The 24,805-nt window shown below is 49.5% G+C and overlaps 1 protein-coding gene across 1 annotated transcript; it reads right to left on the bottom strand.

The window, feature by feature from the left end:
- Positions 1-804: 804 nt before the first annotated feature.
- IGFBPL1 (insulin like growth factor binding protein like 1) lies at positions 805-12,618 on the bottom strand (the record flags this gene model as incomplete). Its single annotated transcript, XM_081280185.1, has 4 exons — positions 805-954; positions 3,238-3,348; positions 4,052-4,161; positions 12,174-12,618. 4 exons carry the CDS (start codon positions 12,616-12,618, stop codon positions 805-807), a joined length of 816 nt encoding a protein of 271 aa, XP_081136311.1.
- Positions 12,619-24,805: the final 12,187 nt, after the last annotated feature.

The following is a 24,805-nucleotide window of genomic DNA, read 5'->3' as shown; positions in this document are numbered from 1 at the left end:
TTCTTGCTCGTCCCTTCTCCTGGAGAGTGGACATATTATATGTTGGGGCTGCTCCTCCAGTTGGGTCCTGGGCGAGGAGACATGGGGTGGAGTCACAGCAAACCCGGATCAGTGGCGTGGAACGTGAGCAAGAGCTAAATGTTTGTGGCTGTGAACCAGCCAGGTTTGGGAGTTGTTATATAGCAAAAGTGGGCTAATTAAAGTGATTCATTTCCCAAGTTCACAGTTGCCTGTAGGCAGGGGACAGATGTGACCCCAGCTGTCACCTGTGTGACTAGGAAGACTAAGCCACCTGGCCAAAAAAGAGATGCAGCGATCCTGCCTCTCTTCCCCTTCCCCCTGAGAGCCGTTGCTAAGCAGCGTACAGTATTGGGGCCAGCAAGACAAGCCTGGAGCTGGAGGGCTGTCCCATAAAGTGTCCTGGGAAGAGACAAATGAAGCCTCGCAGTCTTCTCTGCAGGAATGTTTCCACCTGGATGCCATCATAATGACACTGTCTGCCCTCTCTCAGGGCTCAGTGGAAGTATTCCCTCCAGCCTCAGAAACTGAAACCACCATGGCTTTTCCATCTCATGGACACCCATTGTGTTCATGGCTCTGGGCATTGCACGCTGGGAAACTCAGAGAGCAACATGTGCGGAACATAACAGAGGGTCCGCCTGCTAATCTTCACACAGCCCTGCTTTCCTCTGCTCTCCCCACTTATGTACTGTTCTCTTTACATTACACATCTAATGACTGACTCCGATCCCTTAGACGTGGGCGTAGGGACATTTAAATGACTGGAATGTATACATTACCCCATCACAGGAGGCCTGTTGGAGCCAGGGAGAGGGAGCTTCTGTATCTATTCAGATCCAGGACAGTCACTGTGCCGTGGGACCTGGCCTCCCCAACCATGTTGGTCGCATGACACTGGTACACTCCTTCGTCTTCCTTTTTCAGAGGGTTGATCTAGAAATACAACAGACATGTTTAGATAGTTGTATGTGGTAGACAAAAGTGACTTCCTTTTTTAGTTTTTTTTTGGGGGGGGGGCAGGTACTGGGGATTGAACTCAGGGGTGCTTTAACACTAAGCCACATCTCCAGACCTTTTTATTATTTTGTTTTGAGACAGGATCTCACTAAGTTGCTGAGGCTGGCCTCGAAATTGCAATCCTCCTGCCTCAACCTCCCAAGTTGCTGGGATTATAGGCATGTGCTATTGCACATGGCTTCCCTTATTTAGTTCTTTTTTTTTTTTTTTTTTTTTTTTGGTACCAGGAATGACACTCAGCCACTAAGCCATCTCCCCAGCCCTATTTTATGTTTTATTTAGAGACAATGACTCACTGAGTTGCTTAGTGCCTTGCTTTTGCTGAGGCTTTGAACTTGCAATCCTCCTGCCTCAGCCTCCTGAGCACCTGGGATTGCAGGCATGCGCCAATGCAACCAGCCCTTATTTAGTTCTTAATGGTATGGCCGAACACTTGCTCCTCTTTAGAATAAGACCAAGCTATTTCTCTTTTGCTTTGGCTGCCGAAGAGCACACAGTGAAATTCCTTCTTAAGAACCCTCTTGAGGAGCATGCTCCCTATTACGACTCTCATTTTAATGATTCCTTTGCATTCCTGCCTTTATGTATATAAGCTACTTGGCCCTTTTATTGAAGTTGACAGATACAGATTATGAGGAATATACTGCAAACAAAAAGAACAAAAATCTACTGTCCAAAGAAGGACCCCATAGCATGTTCCTTATGTGGGTGACCTTTACAAAACACCACCAGATATAACCTTTCCCCATCTTTCCTTGTAAGAAAATGAGGGAATGCGCACTGCATTCTGAGTCCCTCAGCTAGGTGAAGCATCACCAAACCTCCCAGGGCTAGGGAGGATAAGACTTCCTCGGGGAGTGTCTCTAAGTGCTCACCACCAGATCTATAACCGGCTCTCATCTCTTGTGCTTTCTCTTGAAATCACCGCCTCTATCACTCGCAAACCAGGCTACGCACGCCATCCCCCTCTGAACACACCAGTTGAACATTTTCAGCAAGTGTTCGGCCATACCATTAAGAACTAAATAAGGGCTGGTCGTGTTGGTGCATGCCTGCAATCCCAGGTGCTCGGGAGGCTAAGGCAGGAGGATTGCAAGTTCAAAGCCAGCCTCAGCAAAGGCAAGGCACCAAGCAACTCAGTGAGACACTGTCTCTAAATAAAACTAGTATCATTTTCAGGCCTGCTAAGGTCACAAGAAACTGAGGCTCAGAGAGGATAACTGTGACTGCTCAACATGGACCCCTAGCTCCTTGCTCCATGAGCCTTTGACACATATGACATTCCCTTATTTTGGCAAAAATGCTGCAAGTGACATAATAGAGCCCTGCAGGAGGACTTGAATGTGCCTCTTCCCTCTATCAGTCACATGAGTTTATTCTTTTCTCAAGGCTGCTGTAACAAACCGTCCTAGGCTTGATGGTTTAAAGCTATGCAAATCCATCATCTATAGTTGTGGAAGTCAGCAGCCCAAAAGAGTCTCAGTGAGCTAAAATCAAGGTGTCAGCAGAATTCCTAAGGCCCTAGGGGACAATCTGCTTCTTTGCTTTATATAGCTTCTAGAGGACAACAGTGCTCCTTGGTTTGGGGCCCATCCTCCGTCTGCAGGGCCAGCACTGGTGGGTACAGTCCTGCATATCACACCACCCTGACGCTGCCTCCCTCGTCCTCATTTGAAGTCTCACCTTTAAATTGGGCCCACTGGGTAATCTAGCTTACTCCCCTCCCCTTTGTTTTGGGGTTCTGGAGATTAAACCCAGAGCCTCCTGCATGCTAGGCAGGTGCTGCATCACTGAGTTATACTCCCATAGCTTTTTATTTTTTATTTTGAGACAGGGTCTCACTAAATTGCCCAGACTGGCCTTGAACTTGCAATTCTCCTACCTTTAACCTCTTGCATTGCTGGGATGATGGGCATGCCCACTGCCCCTGGCTCCTCACCCCATCTTAAAGTTGGCCATTCAGCAACCCCTCCCCCTCCACAGGTTCTGCACTTTAGGACAAAGACATCTTTTGAGGGCCACAGCAGCAGACCTCTTGTGCTCTCAGGAGGTACACAACCTGCCTCACCCACCTCAGGGCCACTAGATGGTCTTGTGAGCAATGGATAGAAACAGCTTTGAAAAGGGTAATGTGTTACCCAAGGATCAAGGGTGCTCCATAGGGTGAGTCAGTAGCACCCAATAATCCTAAACACTCACCAAAATCCAGGCTGTGGCCTCGTGGTTGGAAGCTCGCACCTGGACAGCTACATTGGCGTGGTCCCCAGGTAACTCCTCCAGCACCTCAGTGCCATCAGGGGAGTGTGTGACCTACAGAGCACGCAGAAACCATGAGCAGTGTAGAGAGAGGACTTCTGGATCAGGACACCTCGCAGACATCCTCGCCACCCGCACGCTCTCACTGTCTAAAAGGCTGAAACCCTAACACAGCTCATTCCTAAATGTGCGTAGAGACAGCACCCCCTGCTGGACATCACCTCACATCACCACTAAGGCGGCCACAGTGGCAGAAGGAATTCTGCTGGTCTTATTACTAAGAGGGCTTACTGAGACAAGGGGACAGAAGACAAAGCTGACTGGTCTTTAGGAAGATTTGGGTTTGAAGGGGATTGGGGCTTCTGCCATCAGCCAATCCTGCCAACCACTTAGCTCCATGGTGAAGCAGGGTCTTGGGTCCTAGCAGCTGATGTGGGATAGGTAACAGCAGAACTTTCTGGGCACCTGAGGGACCAAATGGCACAGGAAGGATTGCAATCCCACTCCTTTCTCCGGAGAGAGTGCTGTGGTGAAAGTTTCTGAGGCAGAAAGTAATATACAAAGTACCTTTTCCTAATCCTCTGGCCCCCACACAAAGGTATATACACACAAACCACTTAAAGAAAAAATACTTCCCACCCACACCTGCCTGGCAGTTTCTGTCTCTCTCTCGCACAGACACCCACCCACCCACCCACCCACACACACACACACACACACACACACACAATGATGCACAAGTCTTGGAGAGAAATACCTTCCTCCATGTGATGGCTGGGGTGGGCACAGCCCTCACCTCACAGGACAGGTATGCCTGCGCCCCGGTGACATTGTGAACACTCCGGGGAGGCAGGATGACTGCAGGAGCTGGGAGAAGAAGACAAGGGAACACACCCTTTACCCTGGCAGGCCCCAAGCACCCCACCTCCACCACCACCCTGCCTGCTGAGGGCCTGGCGGGGCCCTGCCCTGCGCGAGGGATCATAGATGGGTGCTCTCTTCAGACCTGGAAGGTTCTGCTGCTCTTGTGACCTGCTGCCATTGTTTCACCACCAGGAAACTGGCAAGTTCCTAAGCTCAGCGGCAGAGCCTGGGGCTCAGCGGCAGAGCCTGGGTCTCAGCATACCCCCTCCCTGGCCCCTCCCTGGCTGCCATCTGCTTATTCAGCTACAGGATGGGGGTGGCGGACTCCAAGAGCACCAATGTCACATCACCGACGGCACAGACTTCAAGCAGATGGGCAGGGTGTTCCAAAGGAGAATGCCATGCCCAATGGCTGCCACACCCTGGAGCTGAGCCCTGCCGTCCACTCCAGATGCCACCGTCTACATGGGCACCACATAGACACCATGGACTCCCCGGCCCCAAGTGCAGACCTGGAAACCCAGAGGCCAAGGGAGCAGAGCCAGGGCTACTCGGAAAATGGGGCAAATGCCACTCTACGTTGCGGAATATTACAGCGGGAGGGGGAGGGTGGGCTCTCTGGAGGGGACCTGGGAGCACACTGGCATCAAGTTACAAATTGTTAGTTCATGCTCCACGCCCTGCTTCCTCCTGCCCCTGGCTTCTGCCCCCACTGGGCTGTATAATACCCAGTCCAGCCTCCTCGGCCTTCAGACCCCCATCCAGCCTCCCCCCAGTGCCCTGCTTCCCTCCGATGGGATACACCCACTCCCACAGCTCTTGGGGTAGGCATCTCCCCCAGCCCACAGGGTCTGGCTGGGAACTTCACCCAGGACCAGGGGTCTGCACCTCTTGGCTCTGCTGAGTCACAGCTGGCCTCGGAGTCCAGGTGTATCTATGCAGTCTCACCTGTGCCAACTGCCAGCTCAGCACCCTGGCATCCAGCCCAGGTGTCCTGGGCAAGTTGCAAGGTGGAGGCCTGGCCAGTGACATGCTCTTGGCTCAGGCCTCCTCTGCTGAGGGCCATTGCCAAGTAGAAATGACGCATCGAAATTTCCTTGCCAGCGTACCCCATGTTGCTTAGAGGACATTCGCTGGGACATTGCATGTATGCTTTAGTAAGGTGACCTTGCTCAAGGACCAGGGCGGATCCGGGTTTAGAGCTGATCAGGTTTTAGGGAGTATCCCGTCCTTGGGTTTAGGGAAGTTCCAGGTTTAAGGTGTACCCTGCGGGGGAATAGGGCGTATCCTGCTGCCTCAGGCACGGCCCGATCCTTGAGTTCTCGTGAGATTCAGAAAGTATTGGAGAAGAAAGACTCGTGGAGTAGGTGAATTGGGTGGCAGCAGAACTTGGATTTCCCCAGAACGTGTGTGGAGGCCGGTGTGAGTTCGGGAATAAAGAACTGCTGTTTGAATCTACAAGGTGTGTGGTGGCTCGTGATTCTGTGCCCAGCCAAGACTTTGGCACTCCTCCTCTGTAAAATGGGGATAACAACCCTGCTCCCAGGCTGCTGAGTGGGTCTACCCATGGAATGAGTGACAGAGCGAGACACAGGGGACAGGGCTCAGGTCTGGCCAACTGAGGAGACTAGATGAAGAAATCCCTGGCAAAGAAAAGAACAAATTCGTTCATTCCGGGGCCATCAAACTACAGAGGCTTGGTGACTCAGAGACAACCCAGCTCTCCACAGGCTGCCCTGTGCAGTAAAAAAGGAGAACGGGGCGGGGTGGGGGGGGTGGGGAGAGGGAAGCAGGCAGGAGGCTGGGCTGGTGCAGAGATCACCGGAGACCACCTGCCCTCCTCGGAGGCTCTCCTGGTAAAAAAGCTCAACCTTACCTGGAGCTAAACCTGCGTCTCTGTAATGGCCACCTGCTGACCCCAGGACTGCCCACCCTCCGGAGCCCACAGCCCGCTGGGTGCCCCACAGCTCTCCAGGGAGTTGAATGCAGGGACTCCCCTCCCTACCCAGGAGGCTCCCCGCCACTCCTCTGCCAGGCCCATCTGCCTGCCCTGTGAAGGACCCCCCCAGCCCACGCTTACCCAGGAGCCATGGACTTCTAACCTGCCCGCAGCCACACAGAGCCCCACACTCAGGCTCGCTGGCAGGGACCCCATCTGCGATGACAAAGAGGCTAATTTATTCACATCCTCCTGCCAGCGCCTCCTCAGCCACACAGGCGCTGGGATGCCACCTTCACCGGAGCCCAAACCCGTCCCCAAATGTCTCACTGCGGGAACAATCAGAACCACCTCTTATTCCAGAGCCCCCGGTAGATTCCAAAGGGGACGCTGGATCACCACGTTTCACTTCCATTCATGTAAAGTCATAAATTTTAAATGAGATTTCATCACTCCCTTTCAGGCCTAAATGAATAAACCAGCAAGTCACATTTCCTCTTCCTCTCTCCAACAACGACAATTAAGGACGACTGCCTTGGCAATACTGGGTCTGCCTGGATTTCATGGCAGGAAACACCATTTCTTTTTACAAAAGAGACCCCGCTCAAAGGAACATTGAACAATTATTCATTTGTAAATTTGCATGTACGGACAAGGCATTCTTTTTTTTTTTTTTTTAGAGAGAATTTTTTTTTAAATATTTATTTATTTTTAGTTTTTGGCGGGCACAACATCTTTGTTGGTATGTGGTGCTGAGGATCGAACCCGGGCCGCACGCATGCCAGCTTGAGCCACATCCCCAGCCCCAAGGCATTCTTCTTGGTGCGGGGTTCCCAGTTTTGACAAAGGCAGGCAGTCAGGTAACTCCCAAGATCCGCAACCGTTCCATTATCTCAAAAAGCACCCTCATGCCATGCTTTGCCATAATCATCTGCTTTTAATTGTAACATGGTTGGTTTTAAAACTGAAGACATTTGCATCTGTAGCAGCTCTTCATAGTCAATAATATTCTCAGTAACAATGGTAATGACTACCGGCTTAACATGGCACTTGCTGTGTGCTGAGGGTTCTTCTTTTATAACCAAGCACTGAGCTGTTCATCTTTCCAGGAATCTTCTCTGTTGCCAGATGGGGGCACTGCTCAAGCTGCCCATATATGTATTTCTTTCCTTTTTTTTTGGGGGGGGGTAATTGGGGATTGAACCCAGGGCACTTAACCATTTTTTTTATTTTACTTTGAGATAGGGTCTCATTTTTTATATTTTACTTTGAGATAGGGTCTCACTAAGTTGCTTAGTGCCTTTTTAAGCTATCGAGGCTGGCTTTAAATCTGAGATCCTCCTGCCTCAGCTTCCTGAGCTGCTGGGATAACAGGCTTGTCCCATGCTATCTTTTAAAGTGAAACATTTGTTATCTGTATGGACTCTATTCTACAATGAGAGATTAGTTATTTAGGGGTTGTGCTGGGGGTTCCCAAAAAGAATCCTCAGGTCCAAAGTTTTACTAGGAGGATTCCTAGGACTCAGCATATGATCCTATGGATGGCTCTGATTGATTTCAGCAAAGCATAAAAAGCAGATCACCAAAGGGCAATGTTATGACGTGGGGGACCTATGCTCCTAAGAGCTCGTTCCTTGGGGTTGCACTGGACACAGCCAAGGACAAAGAAAATGCATATGATGCACTGTGTGCCTGAAAGCGCACAAGGGACTGTGCCCTTCCTTGGACAGCCCAGTCCCCATTATTACCCTAAATATATGACATGGGGATGCTACCAGAGGCAGGAGGGACAGTGTGCTAGCTGGGACAGAGGAACCCCACTTTGAATTCTATCTGTACCATTCCCATTGTCATGATTTTGCCCTTCCCCTTTTTATTTGTTTGTTTGTTTATTTATTTAGTAAGTACCAGGAATTGAACCCAGGGGTGTTTAACTACAGAGCCACACCCCCAGCCCTTTTATTTTTCATTTTGAGACAGGGCCTTGCTAAAAGTTGCTGAGGCTGGCCTCCAACTTGGGATTCTCCTGCCTCAGCTTCAAGAGCCACTGGGATTACAGCTTTCTTTAAAAAGGGCACAGGAGCCCCTTTATCCCCTTGCCCATTCCTCGTGGGCTGCTGTGAGAAGGAAGAGTTCCAAGACCCCCACAAGTTTACAGAGGGATCCAAAGTTGTGGCCGGCTGTCTTATCTCAGGGGCAGACTCTTCCATGGTGCCTGGCCTGACTGCAACCCTCTGCTGACTTCTGGTGACAGGGCCCATCAGGGTTCTTCCTGGAGGCACGAGAGGCCATGACCCACAGCCTTCACCCTGGCACCCACACATCTTCTCACCTTACCATTGCCAAAGCCTCCATAATCCCTGAAGAACCAGGTCTTTCCTTCCCACCTGCTTTTGATAAGAATAACATGGCTCTTAGGAGGGAGACGGCACCTGGTCAGCCTAGCCTCTGTGCTAGCTTCATCTCTCTAGCTCCTCCTTGCTCAATGCTTCTGCCCTTCTGCTCGCGCTAACAATGGCCCTAGAAATAGAGAGGGCACAAATCCACCCACCCAAAGGCTAACCAGCAGGTAACATGGCTAGTCACCAGGTGCGCATGGTCACAGGAGGCAGTACTATAGTGTGGGCAAACAGAAGTGGAGGGAGACTCAAACACCTGGGGTCCAGGTACCAAGCATTCAGGACTGGGCAAGTTGCTAACCATTTCCTCCCTGTGTGCAAATGAAGAGAGTGTCCGCTGCCCCACCCTCTGGGGGGCAGGCAGATAATGGATGTGACCGTGGGGATCTGCAGAGATGAAAGGGATCAATATTATTATTATCGTGTGAGGTGATCTGTCTCCCTAGCCCGTCAATTAAATGGGTCCTCGATGGCTGGAATAAAAGATCTTCTCAAATGCCTCTGAGATTTCTTTAAAGTTAATGGTGCTAGGGAAAGAAAGAATATCAAAAGTCATCCCCCAGGCCTCATCTGCTTGTATTAAGAAGTGCACAACCAAAGAGTTTAATAATCAACGCACTGAGCAGCCCCGGTAATTTATGCTAATAGTCACTATATGACGTGGAACAGCTTAATCCCGCTCCCTGCAGCCCGTGCCTCAAATCCCCTCCCTTGGCAATGAAAGGCTTTTGAACATGAGGCCCCTTTCTTTGTCCCTCTCACAAAGTGGCATTCGCTGCCTCTTCTGGTTACCTGGTAACACTGCGGCGCCTTGGGTTTCTAAGTGGAGCTGGAATTTCAACCAAGGTGAATTTTCTGAGATTCAGGATCTCAAGAGCTCACTGTCGCCGCAGGGGCTTCATACACTGCAGGCAAGAGATGGATGGCAGGGAGCCACAAGGAGCCAAGCAAATCTGGGCTGCCCTCAGCTGGGGTAGCCAGGTGGCTCCAGGGAATTCCCTTCTGCATGCCTCAGTTTTCCCTTCTATTAAATGGGAGTGAGACTTCTCGAATGAAAACAAAATTATTTGCAAAAACTCAGTAAGAAGATGGGTGCAAAAAACAATGTCCAACAGTAAAGAATTATTTATACACAAGCCTTTAATCATTGTGTGGATCAAAGGATCACTGTCATTTTTAGGCAGTTTGGGGCATTTCAGAGCACAGAAGGAAAGAGCAGCATTTAAGTCCCCAAACTGTTTCCCACTGGCTCTCAGGGAGCATGTGTCAGACACTTCTCTACACTGGGAGGAGCCTTATTAATACTTAATAAGGCCTCACTCTGGTCAAGTTAAGGGTGATTTTCTCACCAATATTAAAGCAGAACAGCTCAGCTCTGACTCCTGTTTTCCTTCAACCAGGGTCCCCAGGGACATTGTTAAAAAGTGCTCCTGCTGTGTCTTCTGAATTAAAGATGGCTTTAGGGCAGCACAGAATGAGGTGTCACCACGGCTAGGAAAATAGGAAAAGGAAACATCTCCCTGTCTACACCTTCAGGCCTTACCAAGACACAGGTGGGGTGGGGGTGGGGGTGTCCCACAAGCAAGTCAGCACAGAAGGTGACAGGGCACGGGTGTCAGGTCTGACGGTGTATGACACAAATGCTGGTGGGAAGGACAGCTGAGCTGGGGGGCCAGGACGCCTGTCCCTGATGAGGTCATGAAAAGCAGCTTCTGAATTGCTCCCGTTTGGCCCCAAGTACATCTTTATTCCTGGGGACTGAGCCTGGGGAGGGCCTCAGAGCCCATAGATCAGAATTGAGAGGCTGTCACATTTACTTGTCATTTGGTAATTTTCAATGAATTAGGGGTATGGGGTTTCCATCTGCCATCTGTCCTTACTCTGGTAACCATGACAACCACCATCTGCCTGACTATCAAGTCCTGTCCTGAAAGAGCACTGGATAGGGTGTCCCTGGGAGCTAGTCAGCCTTCACTGGACATCCTGGACAAGTCCCCTGCCCTTGTTGGGCCTCAGTCTCCTCTGCATAATAGAAAATTTATTCTACATGTCTTGAACAGAATACCACTCTAGGGAGAAATGATCTGAGACCATCAGCACTGGGTGGATTCTGGGGGAACCAGGTCAGCATTTCTTACATCTCCTGAATGTGGACTGTTACCTGTCTGCAGACAAAGAGAACTGTCTGTGAATTTAATGCTGAGGAAAGCAGATTATTTAAAAAAAAAAAAAAAACCCAAGTGTTAGGCAAGGACAGGACCATTTAAGTGCCGCAGGACAGAAACAAGAGTTTGAGGGAGAAGGGACCTAAACAATAGCTCCCCGGGTGCTGACCTGGCCAGAGAGGAGAAAGAAGGCCACTCAGAAAGCCCCCCAGCTCTGTCTTGCACCGGGAGCCCAAGGAGGAATAGCAAGGGCCACTTCCTGTCAACTGGGACTGCACAGAGCGGCACATGGTCTTTGTTTCGCAGCCAGAGACATCCTGCCCCATTTCCAACAAGCCCTTGAATCTCCTGGACTTGAGTACATCTACCTGGAATACGTTGGAGAGGTAGGGAATATCACAATATTAGATGCTTCTTAAGGCCTGGAAAAAGCTTCACCCAACCCTGAGGCTTCCATCTTGAAGCCTAAGTCATGACACTGACTTAGGCATTTAGACTGTACTTGGTCTCCAGGTCCAGGCCAGAATTCCTCCCCAGAATTGAAGCCCAGGGTAAGCCACGTTCCTGTGGACTCACCAGCCACAGACTTACTCACCCTGAACTCTCCACTGCCCTCTCCAGGCAGAGTAGACATGAGCCTTTCTCCAAAATCTCATGGGTGGGTCATGTCGGCACTAAGGCAAAGTGGGCTAGCAGAGCAGGGTGCTTTGCTGGACATTCCTGTATACTAATGTTTTGGTTTATTTCTATTTGATTTTTTAAAATTACACAGAGAATTACACAGGCAATTATGGCACCCAGATATGGTTGTATTGCAATGTTAATGAAGTTTAAGTTTCTAAGTCCCTGGCAATTCATAATTTTTTATTCCTTTCCTTTAAAGCAGGACTTTTCCAGTTTTATGTGTGTTAGACCCACAAAACCTGGGTCTGCCTCTGATTGTGCAATAATCTTTTCAGAGCTTAGGTCTCCAAAGGGCTCAGCTGTTCTGGGTGGCAGCTCCCTTAGGATCTTAGACTGGGCCTCCCACAAAACCAGGATCCCTGGTGTTCTGTCCTGACTACTCCCGAATTCCTTCAAGGAGCTCCTGCTCGTCCAGTAGCCTCACCTCTTCTTCCTCTCCATTCAAACAATCCACCTGGCACAGGACACCTGGGAACACCCAATGAGAAACGCTCTCCTCAGTTCCCAGTTTCCCTGGGACAAAGAGGCCAGCCTGCAAATCATTGTATGAGCAGGCACCTAAGTACCAAAGAGGGCAGCAGGCTTATCAAAACCCTGTCTCTCCAGGGTTGGTGTCTCCAAGCACTTGATAAGCGAGCGCAGGATGTGAATTTCCACCCTGGTCTCCCCGAACACCAGCAAAATGCGAAATACTGTTCCCCAAGAGGAAACTGAGGCCCCAGGCAGCCAGATCCACGGTTGTGCAGAAGGATCCTTTGCCCCCCATCCTTGAGAATTGGGGTCCCACTTTCTCTACCCGCCAGGGCCCTGGGACGCCAGAAGACTCACCAAACTCGCAGGGGCCGTCGCGTGCCTTATGAAGGTGGCTGGCGTGCGCGCGGAGCGCGTGCCTGGCGTGCAGACGAAGCGCGCATACACTGGGGTAGGAGCGGCCGTCGGAGCCACAGACAGGACCGCGCTGAGCACACACGCAGAGCCCGGTGCCCTCGGGCGCCGCCCCTGCGGCCCGGCTGGCGCACACCAGGCCGGGGCCGCAGCGCGCGCCTGCCCGCCCCCCGCAGCTGGCGCCCTCCGCGCCCAGGCAGCGCACGCAGCAGCCGCACTCGTCGCGCGCAACGATCCCAGGCTCGGGGCAGCGTGCGGGCGCGGGGCAGTTCTCTGAGCGGCACGGACCGCACTCCGGGTGCCGACTGCCCGCGTCCCGGAGCCCGAGGCTGGGGACCAGCGGCGGCAGCATAAGCAGCAGCGGGAGTAGCGGCGACAAGCGCAGCATGGCCTGCTCCGAGACGGCAGTGGCGCCTCTGCTTCGCGCTCCGCTTCGTGCGTGCGGCGCAGCCACCCCGCCCGCCCCGCGGCCGCTGATTGGCCGGGTCTTCACCGCGGGGTGTCAGCCGGCTGCAGCCCGGACCCCGGACCCCAGCAGCGCTGTGGCCTCGCCGGCTGCCCGAGTCTCGAAGCCAAAGGCATATTGCAAGACCAGCTTTCCGACATCCGATTAGACTCTCAGGGAAACCAAGACCCAGTCCGAGCGGGAACTTTTCTGAGGCTGCTGGGGTGGAATCGGCATTGGATGCCCCGGCTTCAGCTGCAATGCTGGCTCCAAATATTACATTACAGGAGGACGCGCTCTTTTATTTTACGTTCAGTATTATTTTCAGAATTTTATTTTTAAAAGGGAAAAATGTGGTTGAATTTTTCAGATTTTACAAAAAGACGAACGATGAAAACAGGGTTTCTCTCTTATCCCGAATCCCACCCCCTATTCTGGTTTATAAAGGCCAGTTTTGCTATCAGGTTCTTGGATATATAATGTTTTGTGTCTATTAAAACATTTATGTTTTATAAGCTTTCTCCTTTAAAATATTTCACAGCTTCCCCACCGTGAATCATCTCTGAAATCCAGCCTCTTGTACAATTGATGGCATGGTTTAATTGGTGGTGTGTGTTTCTTTATGCTACATAAATCCATGACTTATCTTATGGTCATGGGTGACTTCGTTTAGATGAGCTCCAGTGGTATATTTTGGAGTTCAAGTGAAAGTAGCCTTTGGGCAGTTAAGTTTTGCAGTGTTTGGTGCACACAATTGGAGTTATTGATACCGGTTGTTTTCTGTTCTTTTGTTACTGCAAACAATGTTCCAATGAAGTCCTGGTGCACAAGTGTTAGGGTGCCTGAGGTCCCCTGGGGAAAGCATGTTGGAGAAATGCAGGTTCTTGCCGTCAGTTATTCCTGCTGCCCCTAAACCTACTCTGATCTGGGCTCTGCACACCCCCTCTGGCCTTAAGGAAGTTTTGGCTGATGGAATTTGAGGAGCAGCCAAGTTAAGATGCTGAACGGAGAGAGGAACTTGCTGGCCAGGCTTTCTGGGAAACTAGAAAATAGGTGGCTCCATAGGTAGTGAGCTCCCTGTCAATGGAAAAGTTCAAGGATGTCTTGCTACCTCATATTTGCCCTGGACTGTCTTTTTGTTTGTCTTTTCCTTTCTTTCCTTTGCTGAGCTCCTAGAGTGGAGAAAGCCTCTGGTGCCTGGGAAGACCAGCTATTACACTGTTGGGTGGTGTCCAGTTTGCTCCCCAAGCCCAGTTCTTTCCGGGTTTGCAGTTTTCCAGGGAGTGCCCATATTCTCAGAAAGGAGTTCCTTTGGAGGACACTTTTTGTGTTAGGCAGAGCAGAGCCACCTGGCCAGTCGACTCTAGTTCTTACCTCATAATCAGCCACCTAGAGTAGAGATGGTCAGGGGCCACAGGGGTGGGAGGAAGCAGTGGTGAGGAATAAAGGTGACCATGTTGGTAAAGTGCCCGGCTCAGCTCTCAGTACTTACTAGTGGTTACTTTCAGTCGCTGTCTTTACCTGGAATGGCCTTTTAACTGGTTCACATCCCTTGACTTTCTGTGCCCGTCTGTGAGTCTCTCCTTGGGAGATATTCATTCTGGGTGAAGATTTCCTCCTGGAGTTGGCCACTACAGCAAAAGCTGGAGCCAGGTGTGGTGATGCATGCCTGTAATCCCAGGAGTTTGGGAGACTGAGGCAGGAGGATGACGAGTTCAAAGCCAGCCCCAGCAACAGTGAGGTGCTAAGCAACTCAGTGAGACCCTGTCTCTAAATAAAATACAAAATAGGGTTGGGGATGTGGCTCAGTGGTCAAGTGCCCCTGAGTTCAATCCCTGGTACCCACCCCCCAAAAAAAACTTGAAACAACCTACCGGCCCACTGGCAGGCAATGATTAAATAAACTATGGATTATGCAGGCATTAAGGAAGGAGAGGAAGGAGAGGTAGGTTAGTTGGAATAAAAAGATGTTTATAGTATATCGTTAGTGAAATGGCAATTGTAAAGTGTACATCTAGTGTGGTAGCATATTTTTACATATGTGAATGTGTTTGTATGCAAAGAATTTTAAGATGGTTTAATGATGTAAAGGAAACACTTATAATGTTAGTGGAACAGAGCAGGACTGGGAAACAAAAAGATAAATCCTACGCTGTATTTTAGGGACATCCTACCTGGTATGTTCAAACTTGAAAATGATTCATGATTGTCCAAAGAGAAAATAGGTGGCTCCATAGGTAGTGAGCTCCCTGTCAAAGGAAAAGTTCAAGGATGTCTTGGCTAGAAGCATGGAAAGGGGGTCAAACCCTTAGGAGCTGAGCGAGATGATTTTTAGTCTCCTCAAACTAAACCACCATTCCCATAGTACAAAGCCCGACCTGAGAAATAGACCAGACAGAACGTGGCAAATGCATAGAGCAATGATTGGCCCCCTTTTTTATGCAAATATTGAGGGAGCAGTAACTGAATGATGTTATTATTAAGAAATTAATGTATGCTTAATGCGAGTTGGAATATACAATCCCACAGCGGTACATTTACATACCATCTACATTCCTTTTAAATGGTAGGGAGAACATTATGTTTGCATAATGGCGCTGAGAATTAAAGCAAGACTCATTTTCCAACACTAAGCCTGGGGCATCAAAGTCTGAGTATCTGGGTGGAGAAAACATTCCAAAGCTTTGAAGGCAGATCTGCAGTGTCTGGTTTCTTTTTCAAATCACCCACAAACCTATTGCCATCAGATAGTTCTTTCCCTCCCCGAATCCCAAGGTACCTATTAACACTGTGGGCCACACCTGCGGTGCCCTGCAGGATGATGGGAAACAGAAGGGACTATTCTCCCAGCAGGGAAGTGGGTTGAGGCCCTATTGTCTGGCAGGTGGTAAGATCCCAGGCATGGGGGCGGGGCAGGGGTGGGGGGTGGAGGCTACTCTGCATGGAGGGTGTGACTTCCACCTCCTCTGCTTATGGTCTGGACACAAAGGACCCAGGGAAAACTAGTTAGAGCCCCACTTAGATGCGTGCACACCCTGTAGCTTCTGAAGCAAAAGTGAATGTCTCCATTCATTTCTCCAGTTTTGCATGGAGAGAAATGGCGGGAGCCTTTTATCCCTGTCCTTGGGGAGCTTCCAAGAGGAAGAGGACAGGAGTTCAAGTGAGCGGCCATGCATTTGAATCTTAAGCTGAACAGACAGGCCACTCATAGAAGGCCCTGCTCCAGGCTGAGAGGCCATAAAAATCCACGTCTTCAGGCCTCCCATGGGCCACTCCAGAGCAGGGGGAGAGGTGTGTTTCCAGCGGAAAGGCCCCTGAGTGATGGGCAGGGATTGTCAAGGGACAGATTTTGCTTCCATGCAGTGTACGAGGGACATGGCAAGATGCAGATGGGGAAGACAGGAATTCAGCTGCTGAGCAGCCAAAAAAGAATGACAGGGGACTCTTCCCCCTGCCATTAACAACTGTGAAATTGGATAAAATGAATAACTCTACATGGGCAGGCACTGGACAGTGTTCTGACACAGGGCAGTGGTCCCTGAGAGGGAGGATGGGGCCACATTTCCTTGGGGTCACCCCTGGGGATGTCTTCTAGGCCACAGTGCAGGGAGGTGGGCAAGTGGTCCTCAGGGTCTGGCTTTACAGGGGCATCAGAGTTTTGGCTGGGGAACTGAGATTTGGGGAGTGTAAGACACAAAAGAGGGAGGAGCCACGGAGAGGCGGCACCAGAAGCTTAGACCTTCGCTATCTCTGTATTGCACAAGTACTGGGTGACCTGGTAGGGAGTGGCTACAGGGTCTGAGAGCTTCTGGGGCTCACATGCTGCTGAGGGGATGCTGACAGTCAGGTCCGCTCCAAATGGGCTGCCCCAGCCCCACAGGGTCCCTACTCCAAGTTCAAAAACACTCCCATAGGCCAAGTAGCAGACTCCTGCAAAGGTGTGTTTCAGCCCCAAGGTCCCCTCCTACGGGCTTCCAAGTTTTAGAAATTCCAACTTTCCCTTTGTTCTAATCTTAGTGGTGGTGACTGTCTCTACAGTTGCTTACTAAGTTGATACTTCTTTATATTAAGCTCTGCGTGTTACCTAACGAGGCCCTGAGTGACATCTCCATGCCCACCAGAAGTGGTCCCGGGAAAGAACCCTCAAACATGAGTCACAGTCAAATAACTGCAGAGCTCTCCTAGAAATAAGCTCCCATGGTAGTGTTAAGTTATTTATTTAAAAAAAAAAATGTAAGAATCATGTTTCTTGTAGCTGCAGGTCAGTATTCCTGAAAATGACAAATACAATTTAAGTATGTGGGCTGCAGGATTATAGCATAAGTTGAATCTACAGCCTTGCCAATCTGTTGGGACACTGATTAATGTTACAGAGTGAGATCCACCTAAGTGACTGGGGGGGTCTGCATCCACTGGTTCTTGCAATCTTCCATGAAGAATTCATGAAAGTGAGTCACACAGAGTAACAGCAGGAGTTCATTAGAAGAAAAAGGGAAAAGGATCCTCTCAAGGGAGAAATAGAGTGCACCCTCTCAGAGGAGAGAGGGACAGTGTGCCTCTCCCGCCCTCCTGTTTCATTGGAGGTCCCAGGTCCCACTCAGGTCCACCTCTCCACTTTTGACTGACAGCAGGCCTACATCAGACTTTCGAGTCCTCAGTGTGCATGGTGGCAGGGAGATTTTTACTATTTTAATGACATGCTAAAGATCCAAGGCCTCTCTGGGTTACTTTGTCCCATGCTGACCAGTTCTAATTGGGACTTATTCTTACAGATTTTGTGGTTGGGGGACCTTGCTTCTAGTTATCTGGTCTCCTTGAGTCTTGGATCTGGTTTATGTAAAGGTCACAAAAGTCCCCCCCCGCCCCCCAGAGTAACTTATATTCTTCTTATTGGTACAGAGTGTTGGGTGCAGAGCAGGCTGAACTGTGTTGTCTGCAGGGCAGGCTGAACAGATGCTGGCTGCAAGATAGACCACGCACTCAAACCCCCCTCTATCTGGTCCTTTATCACCTGTTTGTGTCAAGTCCCGCTCAAGGCTGAGCACTCAACCCCCCTTGGGCCAACAAGGCAGCTTGCAGACCCAGAGGCCCCATTAGATTTGGGCTATAAAAACTCCCTCCTGCCAGGCCCCCCTCTCTCTTGCTCTCTCTCTCTCTCTTGCTCTCTTTATCTTTCTTGCGCACGCTCTCTGTCTCTCTCTTGCTCTTCCTCTCTCCCTGTTCATCTCTTCTCTTCTTTCTCTCTCTCTTTCCTTCTTTCTTTTCTCTTTGTTGTACTGCTGCAATAAAAATCTTTTGGTTGCTCGAGTGTTGTGGTCACTTTCCTTTCACAGAGAATTCTTTGAATCCACATTTCTCCTACAGATAACATGTTGTTTGCTGAGGAATGTAACATATCCTAATGACTTAAGCCAGGTCAGGGGCAGAATGGCCTCAGGTAAACTGATATTGAAAAGAAAGCATGTGGGGGTCAACACAGTAGGCCCAGTCTATAGAGTTGTCCCCTTAACCTCTTGTTTCTACCTGTCGCATCTGTCTGCTGTCTGTCTTTAGGAAGGAGTGGGAGCTTGAGACTTGGAATGGGGATATCTGGGTGGATGAAGCTGAGGACCTTGAATCCTTGATTCATTCTGAGCATCCCTTGCCTTGGAAGCAGCTTGGGCATCATGTCTGAGAAGATTCACTTTCCTTTGCCTAAGGACTCTGTAATAAGGTCACCCAGGCAGTTGCCTTGCAAGGAGTACCCTTTCTCCCCAACACCTACGTCTTGTGGCCACTAGATTCTCAAAGGGCATCAAATATGCTTGAGAAGCCTGACCTGAGAAGATAGAGGTTCTATGCCAGAAAGTGTGGCTACTGTAGAAGCCCAAGGAACATGTGCATGAATGGATTCCAATGGCCTTAGAGGGAGGAGGAGGGAATGCAACTCTGTATTAAATCAGATTTATGAATACAAGTGTCCCTTCCAGAAATTCAACATGGGAGCTCTATAATTTATTTAACTCCTGGAATAAAAACTAGGACTCAGTAATGACCTCCATGTAGTGATATTGAGATGCTAGAACTTTCTTGGTGTGTTGTACAGGAAGGAATACTAGGGCTTAAGTAGAAGTTAGGATTGATTTACTGTGGACAATCTGCACAGCCACCCACCCACTATGTTCCCCAAGGGGTCACAGAGGATGTTCCCTTCACTGTGATACTTGGAAATCCACAAGTGAGAGGAGCACTAATATCCCTGAAAAGCTCCTGGTGGCCCTATGAGATAAGACTTCCACCACTGAGATGGGCTCTCTGACTCCACTACAGATGATGGGCTCCCAGAATAGCAGGGGCCGAGTGGTTGCAAAATGTGCCAAGGACAGTGGGGCATGTATCCCATAATAGGCAGCAGGATCAGGTGGGCGTCCCAGTGTTTCGACCCACAGGGACCTTTGGCATTGACTAGTCATCACCATATCCTTAAGAATGACATAGATGAGCATCCTACTGACGTGTCCCATGCTCCACACAACAGGAAAAACTGCAAGTCTGGTGTCCACAAGTCAACTGGAATCACCACAGAGGACAGCGGGCGCCTCTCATCTGTTTTTCAGATCTAAACTAGCCCCCTTGCATGAAAGGGAATCCAGATCCCCTTAAAGACAGACTCTGTATAAATGTATTCTGTCAATCATCCTGTAAGCTCTTTCCAAGGGGACCACTGACATCTACTACAGTGAGCCTCCATCCAAGTTGGGGCTGATGGCACCCAGGGACTGAATTCAAATCCCAGTGACCCACCCTGTAGTTACTTCCCCAGCTCCTGAATATACAAACATACCTGGCAACCAGCAAAGTCTCAACGTGACTTTGACACACAACGTAAGGGCCATTTTGAGAGGCAGGGCCTTGTGGAAGCCCCTGGAACTTTCTCTTTCTACAGACAGTAAAATAGCTTCAACCGTTTTTGTTTTTTCCCCCCACAAATAATTGAATGAGATGTCATCTTGCCAGCAGGGGAATCCATTTTCTTAGAGGAGAGCCTTCTTTAGAGGGACCTGCCTCTGGCCCTACTCCTTTCAAGGTAATAATGTGCCCTTGTTGTGCTAAGGAGCATCGAGTGCTCTCCCCAGTCAGGGAAAACATTAGAGGTTTTTGGTTTTGTTTTTCTTATTCTCCACACATCTCCCCTGTTGGGGAGGAGAGCAGGACTCCGTTCATATTGCTGCAGCACACCTCTTATAGACTCACTGATTCATGGACACATTCGTTCTTCATTCCTCAAACTTTTTGAGGCCCAGCCCTGTGTGCAAGGTGTGTGTTAGGCCCCGGGAATGTAGCACAGGGATAAACAGCTCTTGGTCAAGAAGAAAGAACAGAAACACACCAGCTCTGTGATCAAGCTGGTGGCATGAGGAAGCAATTTCAGTGCAGTCAATGTTGCCATAGAAAAATATGGAGGCGGGGGATGTGATGGTGCACGCCTGTGATCCTCGCAGCTTGGGAGCCTGAAGCAGGAGGATTGGAAATTCAAAGCCAGCCTCTCAGCAACTCAGTGAGGCCCTAAGCAACTTAGTGAGACCCTGTCTCTAAATAAAATATAAAAATGGGCTGAGGACGTGGCTCAGTGGTGCAGCACCCCTAGGTTCAATCCCTGGTACCAAAAAAAAGTATGGGGGTGGGGTTGTCAAAGAAGGTCTGCAGAAGGAGATTTCTAAACTGAATCTCAAAGAGCTAAAAGGTGTTGGCCTGGAAAGAGAGTGGAGAGAGGGAACCTGGTGGAGAGCCGTGTGCGGGAAGCCATGCAGTTCAGAGAGAGCAGAGTGAAGTCGGGAAGGAGGAAAAAGGCACACAGCTGCAGTGGCCCAGGGAGTGGGGAGGAGTGAAGGCCAGGCTGGAAGGGTCAGTGAAGACAGGTCCCTAGCCTGGCCCCACCTGCTGGGAAACTTGGAAATGGTGCAACCCCAATTTGGCCACAGTGCATCAGGTCGGTATTGCTGTTTGATAGACTGCCACTTTACAGGAGGGGGAAGGGGCCAGAGAGGATAGGCCTTTGCAAAAAGGTTTTCCTGATGCTGCTTTCAGCATCTTCCTAGAACGTCAACCAAATAGCAGTGTCAGTCGTCTGTGGCAAGGCGCCACCTTGTGGCCAATGTCAGAATTACAGATATGAGAATGGGTGTTCCTCAAACATCAATCCGGGCATATTTCCTAATTATTAGGAGTCAGAGTATTGGGATAAACAGCTCTTGGTCAAGAAGAAAGAACAGAAACACATAGAGAAATCACAAAATCCTCAGAGGTATGAGTCTTTATGCAGCGGTGGAGTTGGCAGGGGAGGGGGGATGTCTGAGGTTTCAGAGATGACAACTGAGCTGGCTCAGTAGGCAGAAGGATCTTCAAGGTCACCTGCTGACATCCTCACTAGACCAAGGGGGTAACTGCATCATGGAGTAGGAATGGAGTTGCTCAAGTTTGCTCTCTTAGTTTTCTGTAGCTATAACAGAATACCTGAGGCTGGGTAATTTATAGAGAAATGAAAGTTTATTTTGGTTCATGGCTCTGGGTCCGGGAAGTCCAAAAGCACAGTGCCAGCATCTTCTTAGCTTCTGCTGAGGACCTTGTGCTGCTTCATGTATGGCAGGAAGTGGAAGTGTGAGTGAGTGTGTGTGAGAAAGGCAAATCATGAGAGGCACTTGCTTTATAACCAGCAGCTCTGACAGTAAGAAATCCAGTCCCAAGAGAGTGAGAACTCAAACATATGAACCCCACTTAATGGTCTAATTGTCTCTTAAATACCCCACTTCCCAACACCACCACAAAAGCTGAGTACAACACGTATATTGGAGGGGACATTTTATATTTAAACCTTAACACCACATAGCCCTTAGCAGAGTGGGGACGAGGACCTAGGTTTCTGGGAGTCCCTGTCCAGAGCTCTTCTTCCTCACATGGTTGGCCTTCCTGTTCCTGGTGTGCTAGAAGTGGCCTTTGCAGGACCTGATCTTCTGCCCCTGTCTGTCCCCATGTGGCCCCATCACAGTGATTCGTCACTACCTGCATTCCAATACAGTTATCTCTTCCCTGTTCCCTGCAAAACACTAGAACTCTCCCCAGGGAGGACACTGCACACGCCAGGCCATTGGCCTACCTGGGAAAAAGGGGCAGGCGTGACCCCAGAGCCTCTAACCTTAGGAGCTGGCCTAGTTCTTGGTGCATAGGGGCTTCCTACAGAGCAATGAAGGAGGAGAGGGGAGGTGGATGGGCCCTGAGTCCCAGTGTCTTTGTAGACTTTTCCAGAGCTAAGTATTCTCTAGAATCATCTGGAAAGACAATCTGGGGCCAGATTACAAAGACACTGAATGCCCAGCTAAGGAGCTTGGCTTTATTCTACCAAGAGGGAGGAGCCAAGCTGGCCTGTGAACAGAGAAGAGATGGGATGGGAAAATAAATTAATTTGATTCTTTTTGATGGTTGTTCCTGACATTTATTTTTCTGGTTGTAAAACTTATACAGGAAGAACACTGGATTAGGTGAGCATGTTTTGAGCCCCATCTCTGCCACACATCACCTGTGGATTCTAGAACAGTCACTCCTCAGACAGTCCCACCCCTGACAACCACAGATATTAGTGAAGAAACTGCACTGGGTCCTCCAGGCATCTGGGCTCTATTGTTTCTGAATTTAGTAATTGAGCCCTCTCTCTATAGGATAAATAGAGGCCATCCTGAGATAAACACCCAACATTCGGGAGACAAGCATGGCCTTCATGAGGGGCTGTTGACTTTCCTTCTGTGGCACTGCCCACACTCTGAGCCCTGCTAAATACAGGGGTCAAATATACTAACTTCCTAAACCGGTGTAGTTTGACATCTCTGCCAGCGGGTGGCACTCTTCCATAGCTCCTAGGAAGAGGTCTTTAGTGGAGGGCTGGAAGGCTCTGTTCTGCTCAGTGTCCTTTATCACCAAGCCAGGTGAAGTCAGAGTCTTCAAATGCCTCGGTCAAAAAATAGAATCAGTAAACATTGGCTAGAACAAGCAGGGTTCAAAAGGCTTGCATGGGTTTTCATGGGGGAGATAAATGAGATGTTGAAATGTTCTGGAAATAACAGATCAGATTCTGTTTGAATTCAACACTGAAATGCAGAACTCTGGGAGAAGGAGGGAAATTCATCACATCTGGAGTTGTGTGGGGTCTCACATGTGGAGTGCGACAGCCCCTCAGCGCTGGGTCCTTATTACCATGAATGTCAGCATCTGAGAGTAAATGTCTTAGCTCTTCTCCATTTTAAAGTGGCTGCCTTCCCAATCTCCCCAGGGAGTTTGTGACAATCAATCATGACTCTTTGTTAATGGTGGAAAGAGAGGAATTATAGGGTGCTGAGGAAGACCACTGTGATCACCTAAGACTTGAAAATATCTTGGGCGGCAGAGCCAGGAAGCATTGGCAGAAGGGTGCTCCGGGAAGAGAGGGCATCTCCCTGTGCCTAGGAGGAGAAGAGCTTCGGATTTTTTCTTCTGAGCGATGCAGCAGAAATGCACCATCAACGGACTCTCCGGGTAAAGCCGAGGGCCTGGGCTAGAGGAAGGAGTTCTGCTGCACTCAGTCTTCATGCCTCCTTTTCATCCTTCTTGCCTCGTTTCACTTCAAGAAGAAGCATTTACAGAGCCTCTCCTGTGTCCCAGATGTGCCGACTCACATCTGGTTGTGGCTTCCAAGTCACTAGGATTTGTCAGGGAAGCTGGGACTTGGACACTATCAGCTGTGATGTGACTATACACTTAGCATCCCAAGCAGTTCCTGGCACACAGTAGGTCCCCAAGAATAATAATGTTCCTGGAGTGCTTACCTGGGTGTCAATCACTCTGCTGAGCATTTTGTATCTTAGCTCATTTCAACCTTGCATGTTGTTAGGGTTTGGATTTGAAACATCCCCCCAAAGCTCATTTGTTGAAAGTGTGGTCCCCAAAACAGCAAGGTTCAGAGGTGGGGCTCTTAGGCAATGATTGGATACTGAGGGTTCTGACCTCATAATTTGGTGGATTAATCCATTAACAGCTGGATAAACTACTAGAAGGTGAAAGCAAGTGGAAGGAGTAGATCACTGGGGTCTTGACCTGGGAGCCCCCTCCCCATTTCCTGGCTGCCCTGAGCTGAGCCACTTTCCTCCACCACGCCCTTCCACCATGACATTCTGCATCCCCTCAGGCCCAGAGCAATGGAGTCAGCCAATTGCAGACTGAAATCTTTGGAACCCTGAACCAAAATGAGCTTTTCTTCCTTTAAGCCGTTTATGTCAAGTATTTTGGTCACAGTGACACATGCCCATGAAGTAAGTGTAACTCATCCCAGTTAAAACAGGGTCATGATGTAGCTTGCCTATAGTTGCACAATTAAGTCCACACTCTGAACCACTGCACCATAGTGATCTCCATAAATGTGTCTAAGTGAAAAAACCCAGAAGCCCTATGTCCATGACACAAGAGGTATGTAAACTAAGCCCAGGGTACACTGTATCCATCAGAAGACACTTCCAGGCAGTTACTATGTCAAGAGAGGACTCAATGAACAAAATTGGTGCTGATGATCAGGGTGGGTGGAGGTGTCTAGGCAGGGGTAAAGGAAGCAGGTGGGTGCCACAGATGGCCAGGCTTTGTCAGTTAGGGTGTCTGTTCATTGCCTCCGAGGCCCTCTCCTGCTCCCTTGTAGCTGATTAGATCTGGGGTGTTATGGTCTGAATTGTGTCTGCTCCAAACTCACTTGCTGGAGTTTTAACTCCCATTACTCTAGAACATGACCATATTTGGACATCGGATCATTAAAGAGTTATCTCAATTACAACAAGGTCTTATTCTTAACATACAGGACCTGGACCACATGATGCTCACAAGTCCCCCATACTCTGTGCCACATTAAACAGCCCCATGAGCTATTGCAACAAATAAGCCCCTACGTCGCTGGAGTATTACAAGAAGACTTTATTTCTTGCTCATGGGCTAGTCTATAGGAGGATGGTCCATAGAAGGCCATTTCCTCTACATGGTAAGTCAAGGACCCAGGCTCCTTCAATCTTATGATTTCACTTCCTGTACAGCCCTGGAGTCCAACCAGCAGATGGGGAAGGAGGAGGAAACAGAGAGCCTTGCT

The sequence above is a fragment of the Spermophilus citellus genome (assembly GCF_964194105.1).
Source record: "Spermophilus citellus genome assembly, chromosome: 2".
NCBI lineage: Eukaryota > Metazoa > Chordata > Mammalia > Rodentia > Sciuridae > Spermophilus > Spermophilus citellus.
This window is presented reverse-complemented; position numbering and strand designations above follow the sequence as displayed.